The sequence below is a fragment of the Rhinopithecus roxellana genome, chromosome 15 (assembly GCF_007565055.1).
Source record: "Rhinopithecus roxellana isolate Shanxi Qingling chromosome 15, ASM756505v1, whole genome shotgun sequence".
NCBI classification, from domain to species: Eukaryota; Metazoa; Chordata; class Mammalia; order Primates; family Cercopithecidae; genus Rhinopithecus; species Rhinopithecus roxellana.
This window is the reverse complement of record NC_044563.1, coordinates 117,343,902-117,370,329: the sequence shown is the minus strand read 5'-3', so window position 1 is coordinate 117,370,329 and position 26,428 is coordinate 117,343,902. Positions and strand designations below refer to the sequence as shown.

Sequence of the window (26,428 nt, the reverse complement as noted above, 5' to 3'; positions counted from 1 at the left end):
CCTCAGTTGTCTTATTGCTTGTGTACTTTATGAAACATTGATATATTAATTTTAACTATTACATAACTTGCTGCAATACATTAGGCCTTTGTATAGATAGAAAGTGTCAAAGGGTCAAGAAAAATGCATGAAATAAAAATTTAAGGCTGAGCCACTGTGCCTGGCCAGTGATTTATATTATATTCTTTATGCTTTATTATGTTTTCTAAAGTTCTCATAATCAATAAATATGTTACTTTTTTTTTTTTCTGAGGCAGAGTTTCCCTCTTGTTGCCCAGGCTGGAGTGCAATGGTGCAATCTCGGCTCACTGCAACCTCTGCCTCCTGGGTTCAAGCGATTCTTCTGCCTCAGCCTCCCACGTAGCTGGGATTATAGGTACCCACCACCATGCCTGGCTATTTTATTTGTCTATTTATTTTTTTGTAGTTTTAGTAGAGACGGGGTTTCACTATGTTGTCCAGGCTGGTCTCAAACTCCTGACCTCAAGTAATCCACCCACCTCGGCCTCCCAAAGTGCTGAGATTACAAGCATGAGCCACCACGCCCAGCCTATGTTACTTTCATAACCATAAAGGTTCTTTATAATAGCCTATAAGGCAAAAAATATTTCCCCCAAGTTTTGAAAAGGGCCACACTGGGATGACAGAATCATGATACTGGAAGGAACTGCTTAAAAATCTTTTGAATAGGTCTTCATGCCTCCCCTCCACACTCCGCTGCCACTACTCCAGTTCAGATCTTCTGCATCCTTCTTGTGAACTATTGCAACAGCTTCCTAATTGCTCTCCTTGCCTCCAGTACTGACTATGCCTTCCCATTCTCCGCATTGGTTGCTGCTAGAATCATGTTTCTACAGTGAAAATCTGATAATTCACCCACTATCTGAAAATCCTCATGGCTGCCCTGAACTTCATCACAAAGTTGAAACTCTTTAGCAGAGCAGGCCCACCCCAATCTGGTTCTCAAACACACACCTCTTCCTGCTTCCTTGCCCACCATTCTCCCTGGTACCCTAAGCTGCAGATACACATAGTCATTTTCTGTCACTCCTCTGAAGCTTTGCACACGTGCGATATTCTGGCTGGTGAACGCTGCCTTTTTTTTTTTTTTTTTTTCTGAGATGGAGTTTTGCTCTTTTGCCCAGGCTGGAGTGCAATGGTGTGATCTTGGCTCACCGCAACCTCCGACTTCTGGTTTCAAGCAATTCTCCTGCCTCTGGAGTAGCTGGGAGTATGGTGCCCGCCACCACGCCTGGCTGATTTTTGTATTTTTAGTAGAGACAGGGTTTTGCTATGTTGGCTAGTCTGGTCTCGAACTCCTGACCTAGTGATCTGCCCGCCTCGGCCTCCCAAAGTGCTGGGATTACAGGTGTGAACTACCGCGCCTGACCCCAACCTTGCCTATCTTTTAAGCTATCAGATGTCCCTTCCCTAGGAAGCCTTCTCAGACATCTCTCTCTGAAGGCAGCTTTAGTTACTTTCAGATATCCTTTCTTGGTACTCAATCTATTTGCAGATTTATTGATTCTTATGTCTGTCTCCCACATAAAGATGCACCTCCTTAAAGACTGTTGTGTGTTAACTTTTAAATAAATGCTCACATGTGCAAGGCCCTGTGGTAGGCATTGGCATATCAAAAAATAAATTGTTTTCTTGGCTGGGCATGCTAGCTCATGCCTGTAATCTCAGCACTTTGGGAGGCTGAGGAGGGCGGACCACTTGAGGTCAAGACTTCAAGGTCAGTCTGGGCAACAGGGTAAAACTCCATTTCTATTAAAAAGAAAAAAATTAGTTGGGCGTGATGGCACATGCATGTAGCTACTCGGGAGGCTGAGGCAGGAGAATTGCTTGAACCTGGGAGGCAGATGTTGCAGTGAGCCAAGATTGCACCACGACACTCCAGTCTGGAATACAGAATGAGACTCTGTCTTAAAATATATATGTATGTGTGTGTGTATATATACACATACATGTATATATATGTGTATATAGATATACATGTATATATGTATATGTATACACACATGTATGTGTTAAAGGTGGGCGCATACAGGTGGGCGCCTGCCACCATGCCTGGCTAATTTTTGTATTTTTATTAGAGACAGGGGTTTCGCCATGTTGGCCAGGCTGGTCTCGAACTCCTGACCTCAGGTGATCCCCCCGACCTCAGCCTCCCAAAGTGCTGGGATTACAGGCTTAAGCCACTGTGCCCGGCCTATGAGTGCTTTCAATGCAGTCTCACTTCCACAGTGTGAGCGTTTGCTTGACTGGCTCTCCTGCAGCAGGTGGAAGTCATTTAAAACATTTCCCAGTACAATGGAAGTTTAGGTGCTTGTTGCAGGGGCTGTGTGTGTGTGTGTGTATGTGTAGTAATAAGCAGAATGGTCGATTTTTCACTTCTAGAGGGATGGGGAACTGCTCTGCATCCTCACCTTGAGGTTGGGAGCCATCAGGACTTGGGGCAGGGAAAGGAATATTTCAATTCCAGCTTTTTTGTTTACTGTTTAAACCCTATTGTAATACATGAGTGTTATATGCTCCCAAAAGCCTCATCTTCTCTGAATGGGAGGCAGGAAGCCAAGGAAAGGGTTGGGAGAGGGCTGAGGTAACACAAATAACTCTCCCAACCGCTGCACAGGGTGCCTCAGCCTCGTTGCCCTTTGCTCCACTTCTGGTCTGTGGGGAGGAATCTTCCTGAAGGCCTGGCAAGCTCTCGCTGTCCCTGCCCATTTTTCTGGTCTTGCGAGATTGTAGGAGAGTGAGGCAGGGTGGAGGAGGGAAGCTGAGGCCATGGTCGTTGTGTCAGCCTCTCCTGCCAGCTGGTGAGCTCCATGAGGACAGGGAAGGTCTTTGTTCATGTCTGTGCCCCAGATATACCCTGGCCTGTTATAAGTGGGTAATAAATACCAGTTACATTAATTATATATATATATATTTTTTGAGATGGAGTTCTACTCTTGTTGCCCAGGCTGGAGTGCAATGGTGCAATCTCAGCTCACTGAAACCTCCGCCTCCTGGGTTCAAGAGATTCTCCTGCCTCAACTTCCTGAGTAGCTGGGATTACAGGTATGCACCACCATGTCTGGCTGATTTGTATTTTTAGTAGAGATGGGGTTTCGCCATGTTGGTCAGGTTGGTCTCCAACTTCTGACCTCGGGTGATCTGCCCGCCTTGGCCTCCCAAAGTGCTGGGATTACAGGCATGAGCCACTGTGCCTGGCCTAGTTACATGAATTAATTATCATATCTGAGTGAGGCTAACTAGAGGAAAGGTCTGGGCAGGGGAGATGAGTGTCTGGGAAGATGGGGTCTCTGAGAGAAAGAGTTAGGGAGGTCTGCTTTGACCTATTATCCCAAGACTGGTTCTCAGTCATTGAGGAGATAATTATTAATTCAGGGTCCTGGGGTTTGGTGGGTGGGATCTCCTAGGTTTTTTTTCTTTCCCTTGAAGGCCATTCTCCTGCCCAATCCCCAGACATTTCTTTCTTATTTCTACTTCCTCATACTAACTTCCCAACACGAAGGAAGAAGCAGTTCAAAGGTGCACCCTTGAGAGCTTCGGGTCTGGATGGGGTAGGGATAGAAGGGACTGGAGTCAGTGAGAGGGCTGTACTCAGAGACCAAAACACAAGGACTTCATAAAAACACTTGGACTTCACAGAGTTTGCCACTCTGAAACTTGGGTGTTGGTGGTCATCTAATCCCACACACCTCACTGAGAGGGATTCCATCTGGGGCATCCTGGTATTAAACCCTGTTAGAAGACTCTTGGTTTGGCAGCTTTATAGTTAGAGAAATCCACTTGTGTCTCAAGGCCTGATGATGCCCCCATCAATATGTCAGAAGCATTGAATCAGAGTGACTCCATCTTGAATAGAGGCTGGGTAAAATAAAGCTGAGACTTACTGGGCTGCATTCCCAGGAGGTTAGACATACTTAGTCACAGGATGGGATAGGAGGTTGGCATGACTGGTATCACAAGATACAGGTCACAAAAACACTGCTTATAAAAGAGGATGCAGTAAAGAAGCCAGCCAAGGCCGGGTGCGATGGCTCATGCCTGTAATCCCAGTACTTTGGGAGGCCGAGGTGAGTGGATCACTTGAGGTCAGGAGTTCAAGACCAGCCTGGACAATGTGGTGAAGCCCCATCTCTACTAAAAATACAAAAATTAGCCGGGTGTGGTGGCAGGCGCCTGTAATCCCAGCTACTTGAGAGGCTAAGGTGGGGGAATCACTTGAACCCAGGAGGTGGAGGTTGCAGTGAGTTGGGATCACATCACTGTACTCTAGCTTGGGCAACAGAGTGAGACTCCATCTCAAAAAAATATATAAATAAATAAAAATAAGGAAAAAAGAAAAGAAGAAGCCAGCCAAAACCCACTAAGACCAAAGATGGTGATGAAAGTGGCCTCTGGTTGTCCTCACTGCTCATTATAGACCATTTATAATACATTAGCATGCTAAAAGAACTTGTAACCAGCTGGTAATACTTTCTCTTGTTCTCTGCCATCAAGAAGATAGGAATTTTGGAGTTCATGTTATCATTTGCTCTAAAAACTATCTTGAGCACTTAAAAGCCTTTGCAAGCTCGAGACTGACTGCTCTAGGCTCCTTCTGGGAAGAGCAATGGAAACTGCCCAATGCTGTAGCTTAGTAGCTAAGCCATGACAATTTACAAATGCTATGGTAATGTCAGGAAATTACCCTATGTGGTCTAAAAGGAATTGCCTGCCCCTTTCCCAGAAAACTTATGAATAATCCACCCCTTGTTTAGCATATAATCAATAAATAACCATCAGTACACTCAGCTGAGCAGCTCACGCTGCTGCTCTGCCTATGGAGTAGCCATTCTTTTCTTCTTTAACTTTCCTAATAAACTTGCTTTCACTTTACTCTCTGGACTTGCCTGCAATTCTTTCTTGCATGAGGTCTAAGAACCCTCTCTTGGGGTCTGGATCAGGACGCCTTTCTGGTAACATCTTCCTGGCAAACCACGAAGGGACTATACTGAAGACACCCTTGACACAAAGGAAAATTGTCTGCGTAGCACCAATTGTCCGACTTTGGGTAAGTGCTGGGGTTCATTTTACCTGGGTAAAAAATGGGATCGGGTTCAAGGCCCAACTTAGGAAGGTTAGAGATTTTCCTAATATTTAAGGGGTTAGAGGCCCCCCCTCAGTAAAGTCCCTCTTGGTTAAAAATGGATTTGGCACAATGGGCTGTTAACCGCTATTCTCATTGAACTAATCTGCCTTGTACTCTTTGCTGACTATTGTAGGTGTCAGAATTCGGCATGTACAGGATCACCGGACATGGGGAGCTTTTTTTCTCCCTAAAGTGAAACAGTTGACAACTGAAGGGACTGCTGGTAAATATCCCTTCATGATGTGTCGGTGCAACGGGTGAGTCTTTCTCTGCTCTCCCTGATGTTCTTGCCTTCCCCACCCCACCTCAGGCAATGCTTTTCTGTCTCTCTCTCCTTTTGCTTTCTTCCCACCTTTTCTGTCACCCAGGGCAACTGTCCACTCTTCCATCTTGCCCAGAGACCACATGTTGAAACTCCTGGTTGGAAGTCATTCCACCCCACTTTGAGTGGATCAAACATGACACAGCCCAACCTGGGGCAAGTTTGAGCCTTGCCAGTTTGATATTGGGCACTAAGCAGAGTGGCTAATGTCTAGGTTTTATCACACGTGTTTTTCTTTTTCTTTTTCTTTTTTTTTTTTTTGAGACGGAGTTTCACTCTTGTCACCCAGGCTGGAGTGCAATGGCATGATCTTGGCTCACTGCAACCTCTGCCTCCTGGGTTCAGGCAGTTCTCCTGCCTCAGTCCCCATGATCCATCTGCCTTGGCCTCCCAAAGTGCTGGGATTACAGGCATGAGCCACCATGCCAGGCCTGTCACACATATTTTTCTCTGGCTGGAATAGAAAATGTAAATCGGTTACCCCATGCAACCCCTTGAGCAGCATCTTACAAAATCAAGAGGCTTTTTGCCTGTGATTCCATAAAATGGTAAAAGATGATTCTCCTTTGTAAGGTAGCTTGGCCCCCATAGCTATGGTGCAGCAAGCCGGGCCATCAGAGTCACTTAGAGAAAAAGGGAACCCAGAAACCTGGCATCCTGGCAAAAGGGTAAGAATTTCTTACCAGTCAGACTTCTCACCTCTTTGTGCAAACCTGTTGAATAAATGATAAAATTCACTGTTTGTCTCTCTTGCAAGGGAATTGATTAATAAGAAAATGGATTTCTGAGGCTAGTCTTAAGCTGTAGTGAATCTGGTGTATTTTGTGTTTTGAATTTGTCTTTGCCATCCTGTCATGAAAAGGTGTGCCATAGAATAGGATGTGGGCTTAAGACCTCTATAAACCTGCTACTCTAGCTGGCCCAGCAAACTAGTCAGATATAAGCTTTGCTGCAAGTCCTTGAAACAAACAAAAAAATAGGATAAGGTTTCCTTGTTATCTTGTTTTATGTCCTTGGGAGCTTGACCTTGTAACCAGGTGGTAATACTTTCTCTTGTTCTCTGCCATCAAGAAGATAGGAATTTTGGAGTTCATGTTATCATTTGCTCTAAAAACTATCTCAAGCACTTAAAAGCCTTTGCAAGCTCGAGACTGACTGCTCTAGGCTCCTTCTGGGAAGAGCAATGGAAACTGCCCAATGCTGTAGCTTAGTAACTTAGGCTTTGTCTTTTCACAATGGCAGCCTGGGTTCAATTCCTGGTTGAGAGAATGAATCCTTTCTGGTTTGATATCTATGTGACCTTTGCCACTTATTGATTCTCATGAACAACTTCTGACTTCCCTTCTTGAATCTTCCTTTCTCTGAGTTACCTTTGGAGATTCTAGATTTTGTAAAAACTACTAACCACCTCTTTGAAAATAGCTTGTACACCCGTGGTTAAGTCGTAACCTTAGTTAAGGCTTATGGGAGGTTACCTTCGGTAAAATTCAAAAGCCAGAAATATTGGCTGTTTGTCCTGGCTAGAGTCTGCTAATAAGAAATTTGGTTAAGTCAGTTTAATTAAAAGCAGATATCCAAGCTGTACATATATTTAAAAGGCCTTTGTGTTTTTCTTCTCTTCTTGGATCTTATTTGCCCAAAGAAAAATTTTTTTTTCTTCTCAGTCAACTGAACTGCTTTTCTCCATTTCATCTTCTTGCCATTCTTGATGCACACATGAGAGGACCTAAGATACTTTCTAACAGCCTGGGACTCCTTTGGAAAAACAGAGGCACCACATTCCCATGCCTTCTTATAAGCATGTTTTGGGGAAAACCTCTGTTTTCCTCGTGAAACCCCAGGAATTGAGAGTGGAAAGATCCCTCTCAAAATCCAAGGCTTTGTTCTGTGTTGCACTGGGTTATCTGATGATTTTTATGTTTGGGGGTATCAGAAATTACTTCGCACTATGAGAGAGCTTTGGTGTGTAATAACTAGGCGGGAAATATACTTTTAGGGATGGCTAATGGCAATGATGGGGAAATACTTAGTTATTTGCACGTTTGACTGAGAGAAGTGTGCTCCTGGCTACCAGGAAGATATGGAAACCTCCCCACTCCTGGACTGAGAAATAAGACTCTCAAAGGGGATGGGCTGATTACAGAATGGGCTGATTGGCTTTGGGTTGCCTTGAAATAAAAGGCACTGTAAAATCATTGCACTGTCTTATTTTGTAGTGTTTCTTTCTTTTGGAGATCCAGGATCCACTATAGAAATGGGACCCTTGATTTTGGGGATCTGTTTTACCTTTCAGCTGTGTTTGCTTATTACGCCCTAGAAACTGCATGTTTTCCTGGCCCTGTTCCTCCACGGGCTTCACCCTGAAGCCAGCAATCTAATTAAGAAACAAAAACTAACAAATGAAAAAATCTTACAACTACTGAATCTTCTGTCTGTCTACGTATTATGTGTGTTGTGTGTGTGATGTTTATATAAAAGAGCTCTGATTTGGCTTAAAAATAGCATTTAAATCAAATATTTTCTCAGAAAAGTAAAAACTGTAATGTCTTAGTTTATGTGACTTTAGTAATCTTTGGGAAATAAAGATAATTTTAAAGATTATTGGCTAAAAATGTCTTCATAATTCAGACATTTGGTCTAAATTAGGCAGACCGCATATTAGATTTGCTAAATTCTTTAGGGTCATAAACTGCTTCTCTGCCATTTGAAAATTATTCAACTCACCTGCTTTGGAGCCATTAGATTCTAGATAAGGCCTGGGGATATGTGGAGTTAGCCTCGTCCCCTAACATACGCTGGAAAGAGTCAGACCTTATCTGCACCTCTGTCTAGTGTTCTAGGCTCCACACCTGGTACATAATTAAAATCACTTACCAGGGTTTTCATCAAACGTAAAAGTTGCTAAGAGTTCACAGTGTAACATGTACTTGAGACTACTGGAAAAACAGTTTTACATGCAAGGTGTGTAAGGAAAGTAGAATGTGCTTTTGGTAATAGATTATAAGAAGGCATGGGAATGTGGATTTTTTTTTTTGCCTAGTTTAGAGAGTTAAAGGTTGTTTTAAGCTAGATAAGTTAAAGCTGAATGTTTAAGCAAGTTGTGGAAGGTTTGTGAAAGATTAACCTTATAAAAAATTCTACGTGTGAATATATGGCTAAAGTTAAAGGGGTATTCTTCAATTTTTACATAAATTGAACATTGGACTAAAAGCACAGCAGGGCTGCACGTGGTGTTTCACACCTGTAATCCCAGCACTTTGGGAAGCTGAAGCGGGCAGATCACCTGAGGTCAGGAGTTCGAGACCAGCCTGACCAATATGATGAAACCCCGTCTCCACTAAAAATACAAAAATTAGCTGGGTGTGGTGGCAGGTGCCTGTAATCTCAGCTACTTGGGAGGCTGAGACAGGAGACTCGCTTGAACCCAGGAGGCAGAGGTTGCAGTGAGCTGAGATCGCTCCACTGTACTACAGCCTGGGCAACAAGGGTTAAGCTCCGTCTCAAAAGGAAACAAAAAAAAAAAAAGCACAACAGGGGTTTCTTAGAGCATTGATCTGCTCTTTAATAGAAAATTAAGAGTTATTAAAAAGATTTATGAGAATCTTACCTTATAGTCAAACTGATTAATATTGGATATTATTTGTCTATAAGGTTTTATTGAGAATTGGGCTTGGGCCCGGCATGGTGGCTCATGCCTATAATCCCAGCACTTTGGGAGGTTGAGGTGGGTGGATCTCCTGAGGTCAGGAGTTCGAGACCAGCCTGGCCAATGTGGTGAAATCCCCGTCTCTACTAAAATACAAAAATTAGCTGAGTGTGGTGGCACACACCTATAATTCCAGCTGCTCGGGAGGCCGAGGTATGAGAATTGCTTGAACCCAGGAGACAGAGTTTTCAGTGAGCTGAGATTGTGCCACTACACTCCAGCCTGAGTGACAGAGCGAGACTCTGTCTCAATTAAAAAAAAAGGGGGGGTGGCAGGCGCAGTTGTTCACACCTGTAATCTCAGCACTTTGGGAGGTGGAGACGGGTGGATCATGAGGTCAGGAGTTCAAGACCATCCTGGCAAACATGATGAAACCCTTTCTCTACTAAAGATACAAGAAATTAGCCGGGTGTGGTGGTGCCTGCTGTAATTCCAGCTACTTGGGAGGCTGAGGCAGGAGAATTGGTTGAACCTGGGAGTCGGAGGTTGCAGTGAGCTGAGATCATGCCATTGAACTCCAGCCTGGGTGACAGGGTGAGACTCTGTCTCAAAAAAAAAAAAAAAAAAAAAACAGAAAGAAAGAAAAAAAAAATTGGGTTTGATGTTAATGGTATGCTAATGCAAAGGTGAAATTTGGTTATCTCTTGAACAAGATTTTCATGTAACAGTAAAAGATAATGAAACATTTTTATTTGCTTTTTGAATAAACTACAGGAAAAATAAGGGAAAGAAAGGAGACAGATTGTCTGGAAAGCTAAGTCTTCCCTCTATCAATGAGTAAAGCTTTTTGCTTTTTTGAGTTATTGTTTTGGCTAAATAAATGACTTAATGGAGACCCAGGACTTGATTTTATAGCATCAGGTATTTCAAACCTTCGGTATTTGACAAAGTTTCCAAAATCAAATGATTTTCTGACCTAATTAATCCTTTAGATATTAGTCCCCTAAAGTCCCAAAATGTCATATTTGGCTTATTTGGCATATTAAAATCATACAGAAAGCACTGTCAAATATGAAATGGTGTTTTGCTTTCTTTAGACTGTCTTTGTATAAATGTTATTAGTATGCATTCCAAAATTATGATAAACTCCTATAATTCTGATATGACTTAGTGTATGCTATCAGCAACAATTATAATTGTTATGTTACATTATTGTGTGCCACAAAGGTAAGCAAATTTCCTTGTCAGTTGTGTCTTTGACTTTCCCCTAAGACATTTTGTTGTCCACAGATATTATTGTCTTGATTCTCTTTAAAAGGTGGTTTATTTATTATTATTATTATTATTATTATTTTTGAGACAGGGTCTCACTCTGTTACCCAGGCTGGAGTGCAGTGGTGTGATCTCAGCTCACTGCAACCTCTGCCTCCTGGGTTCAAGTGATTCTCCTGCCTCAGCCTCCTGAGTAGCTGGGACTACAGGCAAATGCCACCATACCTGGCTAATTTTTGGATTTTTAGTAGAGATGGGGTTTCATCATGTTGGCCAGGATGGTCTTGAACTCCTGACCTCAAGTGATCCGCCTGCCTTGGCCTCCCAAAGTGCTGGCATTACAGGTGTAAGCCACCATGCCCAGCCTAAAAGGCGATATATAATCAGCTCTAGGACTATGACAGATGTTCTTGAATGCAGGTCTCTGATAACTGTGGAAAATGGACCATTAAAATAGAGAGGAAGAAACTTCCAAGACTCTCTTGAAAAGCTAATGTGTACATAAATATTGTGCAAAGCAGGGGTTAGTTGCATAGACTGAACTAATACAAGAACAAAATAATCTTTTTATGACTTTTTGCTTAAAACATTTCTGATCCTTTCTGTTTTGTTTTTCAGAGTCAAGAAAACTTTTCTTTTGAGCTATTTCTAGCTTTTAACAAAAGTATATACTCTTGTGAGGAAAATTTGGAGCATGCCTCTTTCTCTCTACTTGATTGCTCCAGAATTTGAAAACTATTTGTGAGCATTCTTAACTTATGGCAATATAGTTACTTGTATAAGTGCAATAGGAATCTGCTTTCTTTTATAACAGGACACGATTGGAGACACTGGTTATTTTACCAAGGCTTTGACTCGAATGGCATGCTTTCTGATACAAGCAGACTCCTTTCAGGAATCAAACTTGACTTACAGAGCCAATAAAAGTCCCTTGGGAACACTGGCCTCATACCTTGTATACACAGTCCCTGTACAGGGTTCCTGACTTGTGACAAGTATGGAATGTCACTTTCTGACTGGCCAAGTAGCTCTAAGTTATCTTGGGACCTCAAGAGGTATGAAATTTATCCAACTCATGGAGCTATTTGGTGTTATAAACCCATAGCTGGCCTCAAGTCTTTAAAAACTGAGATTCCTTATGGAACAAAGTTCCATCAAAGCCAATTAAAAAAAAAGAGTCTATGTGGCAAATAATTATTCTTGCTGTGCTTTATGCAAATAATCAGGCCAAGTATAATCAAGGAAATTTGTCCCATTATGATTTGTTTTTAATAAAAATGGGAGACTGGAGAGAGAAAAAATATGTTTCCACAACTATGGTACACCTGTTATTTTATTTATTTATTTATTTATTTATTTATTTATTTATTTATTTATTTTTGAGATGGAGTCGTGCTCTGTTGCCAGGCTAGAGTGCAATGGCACAATCTCAGCTCACTGCAACCTCCGCCTCCCGAGTTCAAGCAATTTTGCTGCCTCAGTCTCCTGAGTAGCTGGGACTACAGGTGTGTGCCACCACACCCAGCTAATTTTTGTATTGTTAGTAGAGATGGGGTTTCACCATGTTGGCCGTGATGGTCTCAATCTCTTGACCTTGTGATCCACCTGCCTCAGTCTCCCAAAGTTCTGGGATTACAGGCGTGAGCCACCACACCTGGCCAGTACACCTGTTATTAAATTCTCATCTCATCAGTTGTTTTTGAGTGTTTTCTGCAATTTAGACTGACCCTGCTTATTCCTGTGAACCAACCAGTAATCTCTAACTGCAGCTCAGAAGAAACAAGAGGGGTCTGGTGCAGTGGCTCACGCCTGTAATCCCAGCACTTTGGGAGGCCGAGGCGGGTGGACCACGAGGTCAGGAGTTTGAGACCAGCCCGGCCAACATAGTGAAACCCCATCTCTACGAAAAATACAAAAATTAGCCAGATGTGGTGGCCCACACCTGTAGTCCCAGCTACTCAGGAGGCTGAGGCAGGAGAATCACTTGAACCTGGGAGGCAGAGGTTGCAGTGAGCCAAGAGTGCAAGATTGTGCCATTGTACTCCAGCCTAGGTGATAGATTGAGAGTCCATCTCAAAAAAAAAAAAAAAAAAAAAAAAAAAAAAGAGACAAGAGGGATGGGTAATGTCAATCTCTGAATCTAATTCTGGCACAAATATAATTCTGATTAGAATTAGCTAGCAACTCCATATCAGCTTGGTTCCACCAGTTGCCCAGTTCATGGAAAGCCTTCTTATTTAGTTTACTTGGGATAGTTTTACTTATTTTGCTTTACTATTGTGGAATATATTACTGTAGTACTCTTTGTGTAGGAATGCAGGATAAGCTTAGTCAACATTTTCTTAAATTGAATACTTATTAATCTTCCAGATTTCACCTTTTGTCAGAACTCAGAGTTATGAATAGCCCTCAGCATGCCAGTGCTTTCTGACTGAGCTCCTCTCTATCCTGGAGACAGAAGATCCTAATAGTAAGGCAAGAATATCATCACCTTTATTCAACCTGAAGAAGCTGCAAAAGATGGATCTTTGTCCCTCTACAACCCTTAGAATTAAGGGTCCCCTTGTAAAGGGAAGGGGAAAAATATATCAGATATTAGAACCAGAGTGACTGAGGCCGGGCACAGTGGCTCACGCTTGTAATCACAGCACTTTGGGAGGCCAAGGCAGGTGGATCACTTGAGGTCAGGAGTTTGAAACCAGCCTGGCCAACATGGTGAAACCCCATCTCTACTAAAAATACAAAAATTAGCTGAGCGTTGTGGTAGGTGCTTGTATTCCCAGCTACTAGGAGGCTGAGGCAGGAGAATCACTTGAGCCCCAGGAGGCAGGGGTTGTAGTGAGCCAAGATTGTGCCACTGCAATCCAGCCTGGGCGACAAGAGCGAGACTCTGTCTCAAAAAAACCAAAACCAAAAAAAAAAAAAACAAAACCAGAGTGGCTCCATCTTGATTAGGGACTGGGTAAAATAAGGCTGAGAACTACTGGGCTGCATTCCCAGGAGGTCAGACATTCTTAGTCACAAGATGGGATACGATGTTGACAGGACTGGTATCACAAGATACAGGTCACAAAGACCCTGCTGATAAAACATGATGCAGTAAAGAAGAAAGCCAAAACCAATTGAAACCAAGAGGGTGACAAAAGTGATCTCTGGTTGTCCTCAATGCTCATTATATGCTAATTATAATACATTAGCATGCTAAAAGACATTCCCACCAGGGCCATGACAGTTTGCAAATAAATGCCATAGCAATGTCAGGAAATTACTCTATATGGTCTAAAAGGGGGAGGAACCCTTAGTTCTGGGAAGTGCCTGCCACTCCCAGAAAACTCATGAATAATTCCTCCCTTGTTTAACATGTAATCAATAAATAACTATGAGTATACTCAGTTGAGTGGCCCCTGTCACTGCTCTGCCTATGGCTATGCCATTCTTTTATTTCTTTACTTGCTTTCTTTTTCTTTTTTTTTTTTTGAGACGGAGTCTCGCTCTGTCACCCAGGCTGGAGTGCAGTGGCGGGATCTCTGCTCATTGCAACCTCTGCCTCCCGAGTTCAACCTCTGCCTCCCGAGTTCAAGCAATTCTCCTGCCTCAGCCTCCTGAGTAGCTGGGACTACAGGTGTGTGCCATCACGCCGAGCTAATTTTTGTATTTTTAGTAGAGACGGGGTTTCACCATGTTAGCCTGAATGGTCTCGATCTCCTGACCTCATGATCTGCCCTCCTCGGCCTCCCAAAGTGCTGGGATTTCAGGCTTGAGCCACTGCACTGGCTTTTTTTTTTTGAGATGAAGTCTCACTTTGTTGCTCTGGCTGGAGTGCAGTGGTCTGATCTTAGCACACTGCAATCTCTGCCTCCCAGGTTCAAATGATTCTCCTGCCTCAACCTCCCAAGTAGCTGGGACTATAGGCATGCACTACCAAGCCAAAATTTTTTTGTATTTTTAGTAGAGACGTGGTTTCATCATGTTGGCCAGGCTAGTCTCCAACTTCTGACCTCAAGGGATCTGCCTGCCTTGGCCTCCCAAAGTGCTGGGATTACAGGCATGTAATCCCATACTTGGTCTATTCCTTTACTTTCTTAATAAACTTGCTTTCACTTTATTCTATGGACTTTCCCAGAATTCTTTCTTCCATGAGGTCCATTAACCCTTTTTTGGGTCTTGATCAGGATCCCTTTCCAGTAACAAATAGGCAAAGGAAGGGAAAGGAAAGAAGAGTAAGTATCTTGTGGGTAAGGGGCTATGCTGGCTATGGTGTAGCAGGATGAGCTGCAGACAAAACTCCTCAGACACCGGATTAAAGAAGGAAGAGGTTTTTTATTTGGCTGCGAGTGTCCGCAGACTCGCGTCTTAAGAGCCGAGTTCCCCGAGAAAGAAATACTTGGCCTCTTTAAAGGCTTACAACTTTAAGGGGTCCACATGAAAGGGTCGTGATAAATCGAGCAAGCATGGGAAACGTGACTGGGGGCTACATGCATCAGCTAACAGAACAAAAAGTTTTACAATGCTTTTTTCATACAGTGTCTGGAATTTATAGATAACACAAGTAGTTTAGGCCAGGGGTTGATGTTATTATTATTACTTTGTTTAACTCCTAGGGCCGGGTGGTGGTGCCAAGGTTGTCTGGCTATTTATCTTTTGTTTCTTTCTCGCTTTCCTCCTGTCTTGTGAACTAGGCAAGGTGGGGGGAGGAGGGCAGCAGGAGTAGTAGTGGTCTCCTTCCTTAATGGTAAATGCATCAGCAAACTTCCTTTCACACCACCCCTGCCAGGTTTGCTATTTTATAGAAAAGGAAATTGAAACTCAGAGGGTTAAACAATTTGCTAATGCCACACGGTAGACGAAGAGCCTTAAACCCATGTTTGCCTGGCCCCAAGCCCAGAGGCTAACCGGATAGCCCGGAATGTCCTTAGGTACACTGCCCCACAGATTATCTCAGGACAGCATCAATATTTAACCCTCACCAAGGGTCTGGAAGAGAAGTTCTGCTAAAATCTTTGTCCTTTTCTGAAGTGCTTCCAGGAGCAGACTCTGTGTCATTGACCACATCGACCACTCCAGGGTTCGCCTCCCTGACCCAAGCGGGCTTCAGCATGACAGAGGCCTTCTAGAATGGATGTTGTTAGAGGATGGGTGGCAGTAGGAATCAGCCTAGGATTCTAGGCTGCTGATTCTGGAGGAATGCCTGGGCTGGGGGTGGGTATGTGGAGCCTCCCACAGACCCTGGGCCATGGGGCACACAGTCAGTAATGGTGATGGTTCACGGTCATTTATCTTCAAAGCTTCTGGCCTACCACAATGGGGAAGCAGAACCAGCACCTGCCACCTGTTCCAGAGGGAGGGAACAAAACCACAAAACCCACAGATCATCTGTGAACATATACTTCTCTGGGTGTGGCTGTCTCTTTCCCTGTGAGTATACTTGGAACTAGGTATATCTGGGTGTGCCAGATACATTCTCAGCATATCTATCTATCTGTGTGTTTGTCTTCTTCCTTCTTTTCCTTTTTTCCACCATTCTCTTACATGTTTGTCCCCCAAGTACTTGTTCTAGTCCTCTTCTCTACTCCCTCAAGGCTCCTCTCTGGTTCATCACATCCATAGACTTTCAGTATGGTTGAGACTTCCAAATCTTTCCTGTGAACCCAAGCCCTAGTTTTGTATCCAGTTCCACCCAAACATTCTCCACTTGGCTGACACACATTCAGCTCACTCCTAACTCAACAACTGATGCCCTCACACTGTTATCAGAACATCTGACCTTGTCACACCCTCCTTAACATCTCTGATTTCTTCACCATATCTACAGGTGCAGTGGGGGTAGAATCGGGTTTGGGTGGTGACCCTGAGAGTTGGTTAAAAGTGCTCTGGAGGCCAGGCATAGTGGCTCACGCCTGTAATTCCAGCACTTTGGGAGGCCAAGGTGGGCGGATCATGAGGTCAAGAGATCGAGACCATCCTGGCTAGCATGGTGAAACTCCATCTCTACTAAAAATACAAAATATTAGCCAGACGTGGTGGTGGGCGCCTGTAGTCCCAGCTACTCAGGAGGCTGAGATAGGAGAATGGCGTGAACCTGGGAGGCGGCAGTGAGCCGAGATCGCGCCACTGCATTCCAGCCTGGGCGACAGAGTGAGATTCTGTCTCAAAAAAAAAAAAAAAAAAAAAAAAGTGCTCTGGAGGCCTGGAACAGAAAAGAACTTAGCTGAGATCCAGCATCAGGTCGGGAATAAGATAACCAGTTTAGGACTGGATTATGATTTCAAGCAGGACAAACTAAGTGAGGAAAAATATCCTGTGGCAAAACAACAGGGGTCAGAGATGAAGGAGACCACTGGGTGAGAAGAAGCCCCACAGGGGAAGTGAGGCAAGCCCAGAATGATGATGCGTCATCATGTCTGTGCCTTGCCCATGTCTCTGGTGGGTGACAACGGGCACAAGTAGAGATGCTAAGGAACAGAGGACAATTGGTTTAGTGTCATCTACTACATCAAGTCTAAACTTCTTAGTAGAAGTTTCATATTTGTTTATTTATTTATTTATTTATTTTGAGACAGAGTTTCCCTCTGGAGTGCAGTGGCACAATCTCGGCTCACTGAAACCTCTGTCTCCTGGGTTCAAGCGATTCTCCTTGAACCAAGTAGCTGGGATTACAGGTGCCCACCACCATGCCCAGCTAATTTTTTTTTTTTAATTTTTAGTAGAGATGGGGTTTCATCATGCTGGCCAGGCTCGTCTCGAACTCCTGACGTCAGGTGATCCGCCCACCTTGGCCTCCGAAAGTGCTGGGATTACAGGCATGAGCCACTGCGCCTGGCTGAATAGAACCTTCAAGACCTGAATTGGCTCATGCTTCTTCAGTTTCACCTTCTCACTCCCCAGCTCGAATCAGTACTACAGGTATTTCCCTGAATTCAGTGTGTCTCTTGTGCTTTTATGTACACATGCAATTCCCTCTGCCTAGAATGGCATGTCCATTGGTGTCTGCCCAATAAAGACTAACTCGTTCTTCTAGATTTAACTCTAGCTTCTGCAATTGCTCCAGGTGCAATTCATAATTCTGATGTCTTTTTTAATGCCACCTGTGACACCTTCATACTTCATTAGGTCAGCTGCCACATCGTGTAATTGTTTACTTGCCTGTCTGAAATGAACTGTGAGCTCCATAAGGATAGAGAATATATTTTACTCAATATTTTATACCCCAGCACCTAATACAGTGGCTAGCACATATTAGGTGCACTGTAAACACTTGTTGGATGAATGAGTGAGTGAACGGGCTCACAAGCACAGGGAAAATTACAAAGCTGTGTGAAAAGGGCCATGCTAATAGGTTGGAAAGGAAGAAATGCCAGTTCCTACCAAAAGGAAGAAATGCCTATTTTCAGGCAGCCATATCCCACTTTTCGCCTCCTGCCATACGCAATTCAAAATAAAAACACTAGTAAATAGTAAACACTAGTAAATAGTAAATAAAAATTTCTTTTTGAAACAACAAATCTCAACCATGTGAATGAAGTCAGAATAAGCTCTTTGTCTTTGGGAAGAGGGTGGTGCCTCTGCTTTGTGGGCACCTATATCAGCCAGGGTGCTGGCACACTCAATAATTTAAGTGAAGAGAAGTTAATGCTATTTGCAGAGATGAAACTAGCCATGGGTGAGGAGGCACCTAAAGACTAGCAATAGCACCGGGCATGGTGGCTCATGTCTGTAATCCCAGTACTTTGGGAGGCTGAGGCGGGTGGATCACCTGAGGTCAGGAGTTCGAGACCAGCCTGACCAACATGATGAAACCCCATCTCTACTAAAAATACAAAATTAGCCGGGCATGGTGGCACACACCTGTAATCCCAGCTACTCGGGAAGCTGAGGCAGGAGAATCGCTTGAACCCAGGAGGCAGAGGTTGCAGTGAGCATAGATCACACCACTGCACGGTAGTGTGGGTGACAGAACGAGACCCTGTCTCAAAAAAAAAAAAAAAAAAAAAAAAAAAAAAAAAAAAAAAGACTAGCAACAGCAGGAAACTGTTGCCACCCTTGGCCTGAAGGTATAGGGAGGGAGCCTGGGGCTGTAGCCATGGAGAAGCAAGGCCACAGCCAGAATCTCAGTCTGGTCCATCAGGACTCATCTATGCTCTCCTCTCCTGCCTCTGAATTTCACTGGCTGAATTCAACCAGAAGCCAGGGCCCTGGTGATCCCTGCAGATACAGTCCATAGAGCTCAGGCTCCCAGAACAGGGTAGAAAAGAGCCAAGAATGAATCTAGGTGGTGGGAGGGCAAATGGAGAAAAACCGGCATTGAGGGGAGATGCCTCCGCTTTGTAGGCGACCTGTGAATATGATTAGTTTGCCTACTGGGTAATCAAGCACTGAGTGGAACCCTGTAGATTGGAGTTCTGAGTCTCATGTTTTGTATCGTTGGGTATTTGTGTGTGCAAGCTTCTTAAAACTTGTGCCACTAATTAGTAGGTCTTGGGTGGGGCAAGGGCATCTAAGTTTTTAAAAGTTTCCCAAGTGATTTTGATAGGTACCTCTTGTTAGGAACCACAGATATAATCCACCTTCTCATTTTTATAGAGAGGCAAACTAAGGTCTAGAAAAATGAAAAATGCCCTGACTTGGCAATTTCTGTTTGAGAACTATCCCTCAGGTGATGTTAGAGGGTTTGGCTGGAAAACTGGAATATTTGCACCTTCTACTAGCCCATTTCCTCCATTTTATTCATGAAAAAAACTGAAGCTCTAAAGATGGAATGATGTGCTCAATTATACAACCACAGTAGTGAGTCACGGAGAAGGAAGCACTAGGGCTAAGAATGGCATTTCTAACTCTCAAGCCAGTGTTCTTGCTAGGCAGCACACTTTGTAGAAATGTGTGTGTGTGTGTGTGTGTGTGTGTGTGTGTGTGTGTGTGTGTGTGTGTTTGACAAAGCCCTGGGGCAGCAGTTCTAGTCCTTCATTATGGTAAGGTGCTCTCCCCGAAGCCCCTAACTGGAAAGAAAGCGGAGTAGGCAGAGGTCACTGACTCTTAGAACTCTATGCTGGAGGAGACTGGAGGGGATGGGGGGAAGATCTGGGTGACCCCTGTCCCAAGCCTTGACTCTCACTCTTGTTGTACTGGGCTCTGAAGCTCTGGTTGCTAATTCCGTCACCAGAAGAGGACTATCACCCCTCTGAATGGGTGTTGGGACTTTAGGGAAAACTGGGTAGGATCCAGAAGACAAAGGAAGAGACCCATTGTGGGAGGGGCCTACAGGAGACTTCAGCCTGTAGGTCTCTGCCCAAACAGCACAAGGCTCAGGACCAGCACAAGGGCCTGTGTCACCATGCAAGGATGTTTGAAATTCCTTTATGGCTGCTAATTAGGGCTGGTCACCCCTTTCCCATCAGTTCCCAAAGCCTGACACACAGCTACTGCCCTTCTACAGCAGATTACAGACCACTTGCCCATCCTTTGAGATATAGCTGAAATCTCCATCTCCAGGATTGCTAGACTTAAATTTCCTAAAACCAGCAGCCCTTCCTCTTCCCCATCCTATACATGTCAGAATTGGATGGAACCTTAGAACTCACCCGCTCATCTTCTAAGCGAGGAAATCAAGACCAGAGAGGGGAAGTGATTCACCCAATCTAACAGCATGGAAGTGGCAAAACTGGGACTAGATTTCAGTTCATCTGGCCACCTACCTCTCCATCCATGTAATTCCAATGATTCTGAATATACGTGGCTCTGAATGAGCTTGTGTTCGTTTAGTCTACGTAAAATCAACATTAAATCAACTTGGGACGTATTTTTGGCAAACTTAACTCACGCTTCTTTGCATCCTTAAGTATACTCAGGTCTGCCTGTCTGTCATTCTTGGGGTGCTCTTGTATGTGTGGCAGTTGTCTCTGAGTTGTAAGAGGTGTGTGCCTACGGGCAATTATCTGTATTTGTTTCTATATTAGGGTCATGGGTCTACGAGCTGCTGTAGAGCCCCTGTATATGTCTCTATTCTTACTTGGAGAATATATGCCAATTTGTGGTTATTGGTTTTGGATCTGTGTACTTGTTGAGTGCTTAAGGGTAAATATGATTCTGTATGTGTGATGTATATGCTACGATTATGGGTCCATGGCTGCTGCATACCTATATACGTGCCGCTTTTCAAGTCGAATGTTTTGTGTTTGCTGATGATTTGGAGGTGTGTTTGTACACAGTGAAGGTTGTGGGTCCAGTTGCAATTGTATCGGCGTGGACTGCATGTTTAAAGGCTTAAGAGAATCTGTCTTTGCCTTTTGCTCCTGGGTTATGAGAAAATGTATGTGGCTGTGCGTCCAGGACAGCAATGTGTTTGTCTCTGAGCCAAGCTCAGTCCTCACCCAGGAACTGGGGTCACGGTCACGTTCACGTTCCGTGGACGCCTTGGCACGGCCTCCCAAGGGGGCGGGGCCTTTGGGGTCTCCGCCTTCTGACTCCTGGGAGATGCCTCGTTTCTGCGAGCAGCAGCCGGGGGCCTGGCCGGCGCCGCCAGCCGGGCCCCGCCCTCCGGGCTCCCACCCGCTCATTGGCCCTGGCCGCGGTGACGTCACGGGGCTAGCTGACAGAACCCGGGCGCCGGGCGCTCGGGAGGTATTGTCCGTCCCTCCGCGCTTTGGAGAGTCGTCGCCGGCTCACCTGGCCGTGGGCGCGTCCTGGCCGCTGCAGCCCGGAGCGGGGTGCCAGCCGCCGCCGCCGCCGCCGCCGCCGCCGCCGCCGCCGCCGCCATGGTGTCCCCGGTCACTGTGGTGAGTGAGCGAGCGAGCGAGCCAGTGTCCGGCGCGGCTGGAGCCCACCGGCCTGGCCACCGGACTTCGGCAGGCCGAGCTGCTAGGGGCCGAGGCGGGGCGGGGGTCCCGCGGCGGCCGGCGTTCCCCGGCGGGAGGCGGGCGCTGTCACGGCCCCCCGCTCCTCAGACTCGCGGCGCCCCTCCTCACTCGCCCCCAGCCCGCCCGCGGGAGGGAGGAAAACACTAGCCACGTGACTCGGAAGCGTGACTTTGTTGATCTCCATGTATTTGGCGCCGGTCGGCGGGGTCGGGGCCCGGGAGAGGAGGGGACCGCTGCCGGCCTGCGGGTTCTGCGTAGGCGGACCACGGGGAGGCGTGGGGGCGGGGAGTGCTGGGAAGATGACAGGGACCTCCTGGGAATGCCGTCCCAAGTTTGTTTCCTAACCTTCCCCATTTTGTAAACAAGTTGGCGGACGCCCCTGAGTCTAAGGAGCGCTGATAACGCGCTGGGGGAAAAGGGGGCATTCTCTCTGACATCCCCTGCTTTTCAGACTTTCTCAACTGGAGCCTTTTGTTTCATCTCCCCATCCTCCTTATTCTACTGTTGGCTTCCCTATAACTGTAAGGGTCTCCCCAGCTACTGCTGGTATCTCCTAGAAAATATGGGGCTGGGAGAGGCCATGGAGCGGAGGTTAATGCTTCCAGGGGCTGGCAGGTGGTTGCTGGGCATTGTGGGCCTGGGCATCCCCTCCAGCCTCCTCCTCTGACCATGCCCCTACCCTGACCAGCCTTAATTTCCATGGGAAGTGGAAGTCATCTCTTCTCACTGCTCTTACCTCTGGCAGAACAAGGAAAGGCTTGGAACCTGGATCCACCCATCTGCCTCTTCCCAATCCTCATCATCATAGTCTGATTAGTCCTTAAGTACCTGGTGGTCTGGGAGTCTGAGTGTTTCCCAAGTCCTGTGTTGGACAGCTCACCTAGCCAGAGACACAATCACTTTGGGCAGAGTGTGGGTGTACAGGGAACCCCAGCTGCTCCATATCACCCTCAAGGAATCTGTTAGCAGCCCAAGGAAGGGAGTTTCAAGGATCACAGATTCAGAACATTGCTGCAGCCCCCTCCCCCAGCTTGGACTCTGCCTGCAGTGGCCTTGGGTACAACCTTTCTTTAGCTGCCCTCTGCTAATCCGGCTGAGACCAAGTCAGCTGCTCTAACTTCCCCCTCTCAGTTCCCCATCTCCCAGCCTGTCTGCTGGCTCCAGATCAGAAGCTGGGAAGAGAACCCCTCCCCCCCTTCCTGCCTCTTTCTGGTGTGGCTTGAGTTGTTCTTGTTCTCTGGGAAATAAGACTGACTGACACTCACCCTCCCTTCCCCCAATCCTTGAAATCTTTGGTGTTTGAGGGACAATTTTCTTGCTCCCAACTCATGGGTCCATTTGTCTAGCCTGCATCCCTAGCATAGCTCTCCTTGCCCTTGATGCCACCTTCAGGCTGGGGCAGGTGGAGCGGAGGCTGAGGAACAGATTGGTTGAGGAGGAGAGAGAGGCTGTGGTGGCTTAGGTGGTTGGCATTGCCTGCCTTCCCACATTCCTGGCACACACCTGGTGTTGCCAGGGCCCTAAGGCTGCACCCTGGCCCCATGCTAAGGATCACGAGTTGGCCAGTCAGGGCGTCTCTGTGGTTTTCTTCTGACTTCACTCCATTTCAGACTGGGGGCTGTTGCTGGCAGAGAGGGGGGCCAAAGGGGCCCTGAGGAGGGAGAAGGGAGAAGCACACTAGGCTGCCGAAGGGGACATTATTCCAAAGTCTGTTTGCTGCCCAGTGAGTGACTATTCCGGCCCAGCCCCAGGGCCAAGAGTGGAGGCAGACAGCAAGGACAGTGGAGCCCTTCCCCCTCCTAGTATACTGAGCCTCAGGGCAGTGATGGGTTTGGCCACAACCTGCTGGTTGGTAGAGGCAGGTCAGGCTGGGTTTCTCTGTGTTAGTCTTCTCAGGTTGGGGGTGGAAGTGAGGTGGAGGTATGGGTGGGAGTGTCTCTGGGTGGATGCCTAGGCTGAGGATGCTGGCTTTAAGCCCCCAGGTTCTGAGTGCTGCCCTTGTCCTGTGTCCTCCAGGTGAAGAGTGAAGGACCCAAACTGGTGCCATTCTTCAAGGCCACCTGCGTGTATTTCGTGCTCTGGCTGCCCTCATCTAGCCCGTCATGGGTCAGCACCCTCATCAAATGCCTGCCCATCTTCTGCCTCTGGCTCTTCCTTCTGGCCCATGGCCTGGGATTCCTGCTGGCCCACCCCAGTGCCACCCGCATCTTTGTGGGGCTTGTCTTCTCTGCTGTAGGTGACGCGTTCCTCATCTGGCAGGACCAAGGATACTTCGTGCATGGTCAGTGGCCATAGTAGTTGCCTGGGAGGAGTCCTGAGGCTGGGGGATAGAGGGTCCTGGGGCTGTGGGCAAAGATTTGGAAGAGGGAGTTCTTGAACCAGAGTATGGGGAGCCTGAGGGTTTCTGAGGCCAGGGACTGTGAGGGTCCCTGTTAGGGGATGACCTCGCAGGGGAACTAGTGATCAGTTCCAGAGTCCTTCAGGGGACTGGGGTGGGGGTCTTTAACTTTAGATTTTCCTACCCCTGTTATCCCAAAGCAAAGCTGCTGGGTTATTCCAAACACTCCACTCCATCCCCACCTCCATCCCTACCCCTACCCTGTTACTCATTCTTCATCAAGCTTGCCCTCAGCTGCCTTCACCCCTCTTACCCCCAGGTCTGCTGATGTTTGCTGTGACCCACATGTTCTACGCCTCGGCCTTTGGCATGCGGCCACTGGCTCTTCGGACAGGTCTGGTGATGGCGGTGCTGTCTGGTCTGTGCTATGCCCTCCTCTACCCATGCCTCTCAGGTGCCTTCACCTACCTGGTGGGGGTCTATGTGGCCCTTATCGGCTTCATGGGCTGGCGAGCTATGGCAGGGCTGCGGCTGGCCGGGGCAGACTGGCGCTGGACAGAGTTGGCAGCTGGCAGTGGTGCACTCCTCTTTATCATCTCAGACCTGACCATCGCCCTCAACAAATTCTGTTTTCCTGTGCCCTACTCTCGGGCGCTCATCATGTCCACCTACTATGCGGCCCAAATGCTCGTCGCCCTGTCAGCTGTCGAAAGCCGGGAGCCTGTGGAACACTACAGACTGAGCAAGGCCAACTGAGGTGCCAGGGTCTGGTCACCCCTCTCTCCTCCTGGGGCTGGGGCCCAGATCCTGGAAACCTGCAGGAGCTGGATCAGGATGGCTGCAGTGCCATCCTGGGGCAGCAGGTTCTGCCTGAGGAATTTGCAAGTTTGAGTGGGGAGGCTGGAAAAGGATCTCCCTAACGGAACTCGTGGTCCAGGACAATGGTGAGAGCTCCTGACTGGAGCCAGAAGTAGACGTCTCCCCACCTCTACCCCATCAGCACTTTCAAAAGCCCCCCTGGAAGGTGATGGTGCTCAGCTTCTTGACACACCCCCTTCCCCTACCAGGTGGAAGAGTCTGACTCCATGTGTTATGCCTAGGACCAATGGCAGTGGTTCGCCCACTCCACCCCTTTTTCATCTGCACAAAGTTGAGGGAAATGGGAGAATCTGTGCTGAGAAGACTTAGACCCAGGAGCCCCTTTCGCAGGCCCCTAGTTGGGAAGACTGGATGAGAGTGGAGCCTCCCTTTCTTTTCCCTCTTCTATCCTTGTTACTTGAACAATCTCAATCTCTAAGTGGTGGGTGGGGACATGAAGAGGTGTGGATCCAGGCTAGGCAGGAGAGAGAACTTTTTTGGTCTCGGAGCTTGGGGTCTCAAGAATTCAAGTGGCCCCATCTCTCTCTCAGGCAAGCCCAAAGCTCAGGTCCCATATACCACCCTTAGATCCTGTCCCCAGGGCTAGGGTGAACCATGCCAAAGGAAGGGGCCAGCTTCTGTGTGTGTGTGTGTGTGTGTAGCCTGTCTCCTAGTCTGCCTATGTCTTTCTCTGCTATATGTTTCTGTCCTGCTGTCTGTCAAAAGTCTCACAGAGAGAGGGCCTCAGGGAGCTGCTGAGGGGTGCTGAGCCTGGCTCAGGGAGCTGGGACCCCTCCCCTCCAATACACATACTCACAGGGCTTTCCTCCTTGCCCCTCCTACACTAGGAGCAAGAGGAGGAGGCTGCAATGACACTCTGGGGTTTTAAGACCCAAGGCACATTCAATGCAAGGGGAGCAAGGATGGGACAACTCCATCTTCCGCTGCCCATGTGAAAAAAAATAAAAATCAAGAGCCATTGGCTGCTCTGTTTGTGGGCCTGTGTGGCACATGCCTATCTTGGAGAGGGCATGGGGGCATGGTGCCAGGGGCTCTGGCTGTCCTCACAGCCTAGTCACAGTCCTGAGCAGTGCATCTTGGTGCCAGGCTGGCTCCCTGGCTCTGGTGACACTGCCGGTTGGAGTGTGTCTCACTTCCCTGGTGTAAGTGAGGATGTGGTTTAGGAGGATGGGGGATGGGTGGTATTTGCCACTGTCCAAATTTGTCCTTGTTGTACTCCCCTGTACACAGGTGCCCAGCACCCTTGGTGACCTTTAGTTATCCAGTGTCACCTATTGCTGCCCACCTCCTCCCCTCCCCACTCGAGACCTGCTGCTTCCTTCAAAATGATCCAGATTCCCTTCAAGCATCTCCCTCATCTTGGACTCTGGGCTTAGTTGAACAGCTGGGAGCAATGGGATTAGATTGGCTGATTCATTCATTAGATGTAAAGTCCTGGCAGAATAATGTGTCACTCTGCTCCAGGAGCATTTGCAACTTAACAGGCAATGCCCTAACCCAGAAGTGGAAAGGGAAGCCTTCAGTGGTGGTGGATATGCCATCAGTAGAGGTGTTGCACATTTGTGGGAATGTGATTTAGGAGACTCAAGTGTCATGGGTGGTTGGATGAATCAGTGATTTCCAAATTAGTTTTTACAGAGATTCCTGGTAAGGGGTTAGCGAAGGAATAATGACCCCCTATCCTTATTTCAAGTCCAGTAGCTTCTTGGGTTGTGTTTTTTTGTTTTGTTTTGTTGTGTAAGGATTCCACTGAAAAACGTAAGTTTGAAACTTAGTGAGCTGGATGATCAATCCCTTCTAGCTCTGAACTCTGGACACTAAAGAGGGAAGATCTTGATCCTTTCAAACTTCAGAACTCTGAACACAGACCTACTTAGTGTGAAGAAATGGGAGGGAGCAGGATGGGGAGAAGGATGAAGTCAGCAGGACTTGCCTCCAAGCTCTGAGGGGAGGGGTAAGGTGCCATGTGGATATG

The 26,428-nt window shown here is 46.7% G+C and overlaps 1 protein-coding gene across 1 annotated transcript; it reads left to right on the top strand.

Moving 5' to 3' along the window:
- Nucleotides 1–20,955: 20,955 nt before the first annotated feature.
- TMEM86A (transmembrane protein 86A) lies at nucleotides 20,956–25,934 on the top strand. Its single transcript, XM_010370183.2, has 3 exons — nucleotides 20,956–21,155; nucleotides 23,253–23,517; nucleotides 23,894–25,934. Exons 1-3 carry the CDS (start codon nucleotides 21,135–21,137, stop codon nucleotides 24,328–24,330), a joined length of 723 nt encoding a protein of 240 aa, XP_010368485.1. The 5' UTR covers nucleotides 20,956–21,134; the 3' UTR covers nucleotides 24,331–25,934.
- The last annotated feature ends 494 nt before the right edge of the window (nucleotides 25,935–26,428 follow it).

Excerpts from the sequence above, each read along its gene's own strand:
- TMEM86A (XM_010370183.2), top strand. The coding sequence starts at position 21,135 with ATGGTGTCCCCGGTCACTGTG. Across the intron at positions 21,156-23,252 it reads TGGTGTCCCCGGTCACTGTG|GTGAAGAGTGAAGGACCCAA; the intron begins GTGAGTGAGCGA and ends TGTGTCCTCCAG. Across the intron at positions 23,518-23,893 it reads CCAAGGATACTTCGTGCATG|GTCTGCTGATGTTTGCTGTG; the intron begins GTCAGTGGCCAT and ends TCTTACCCCCAG.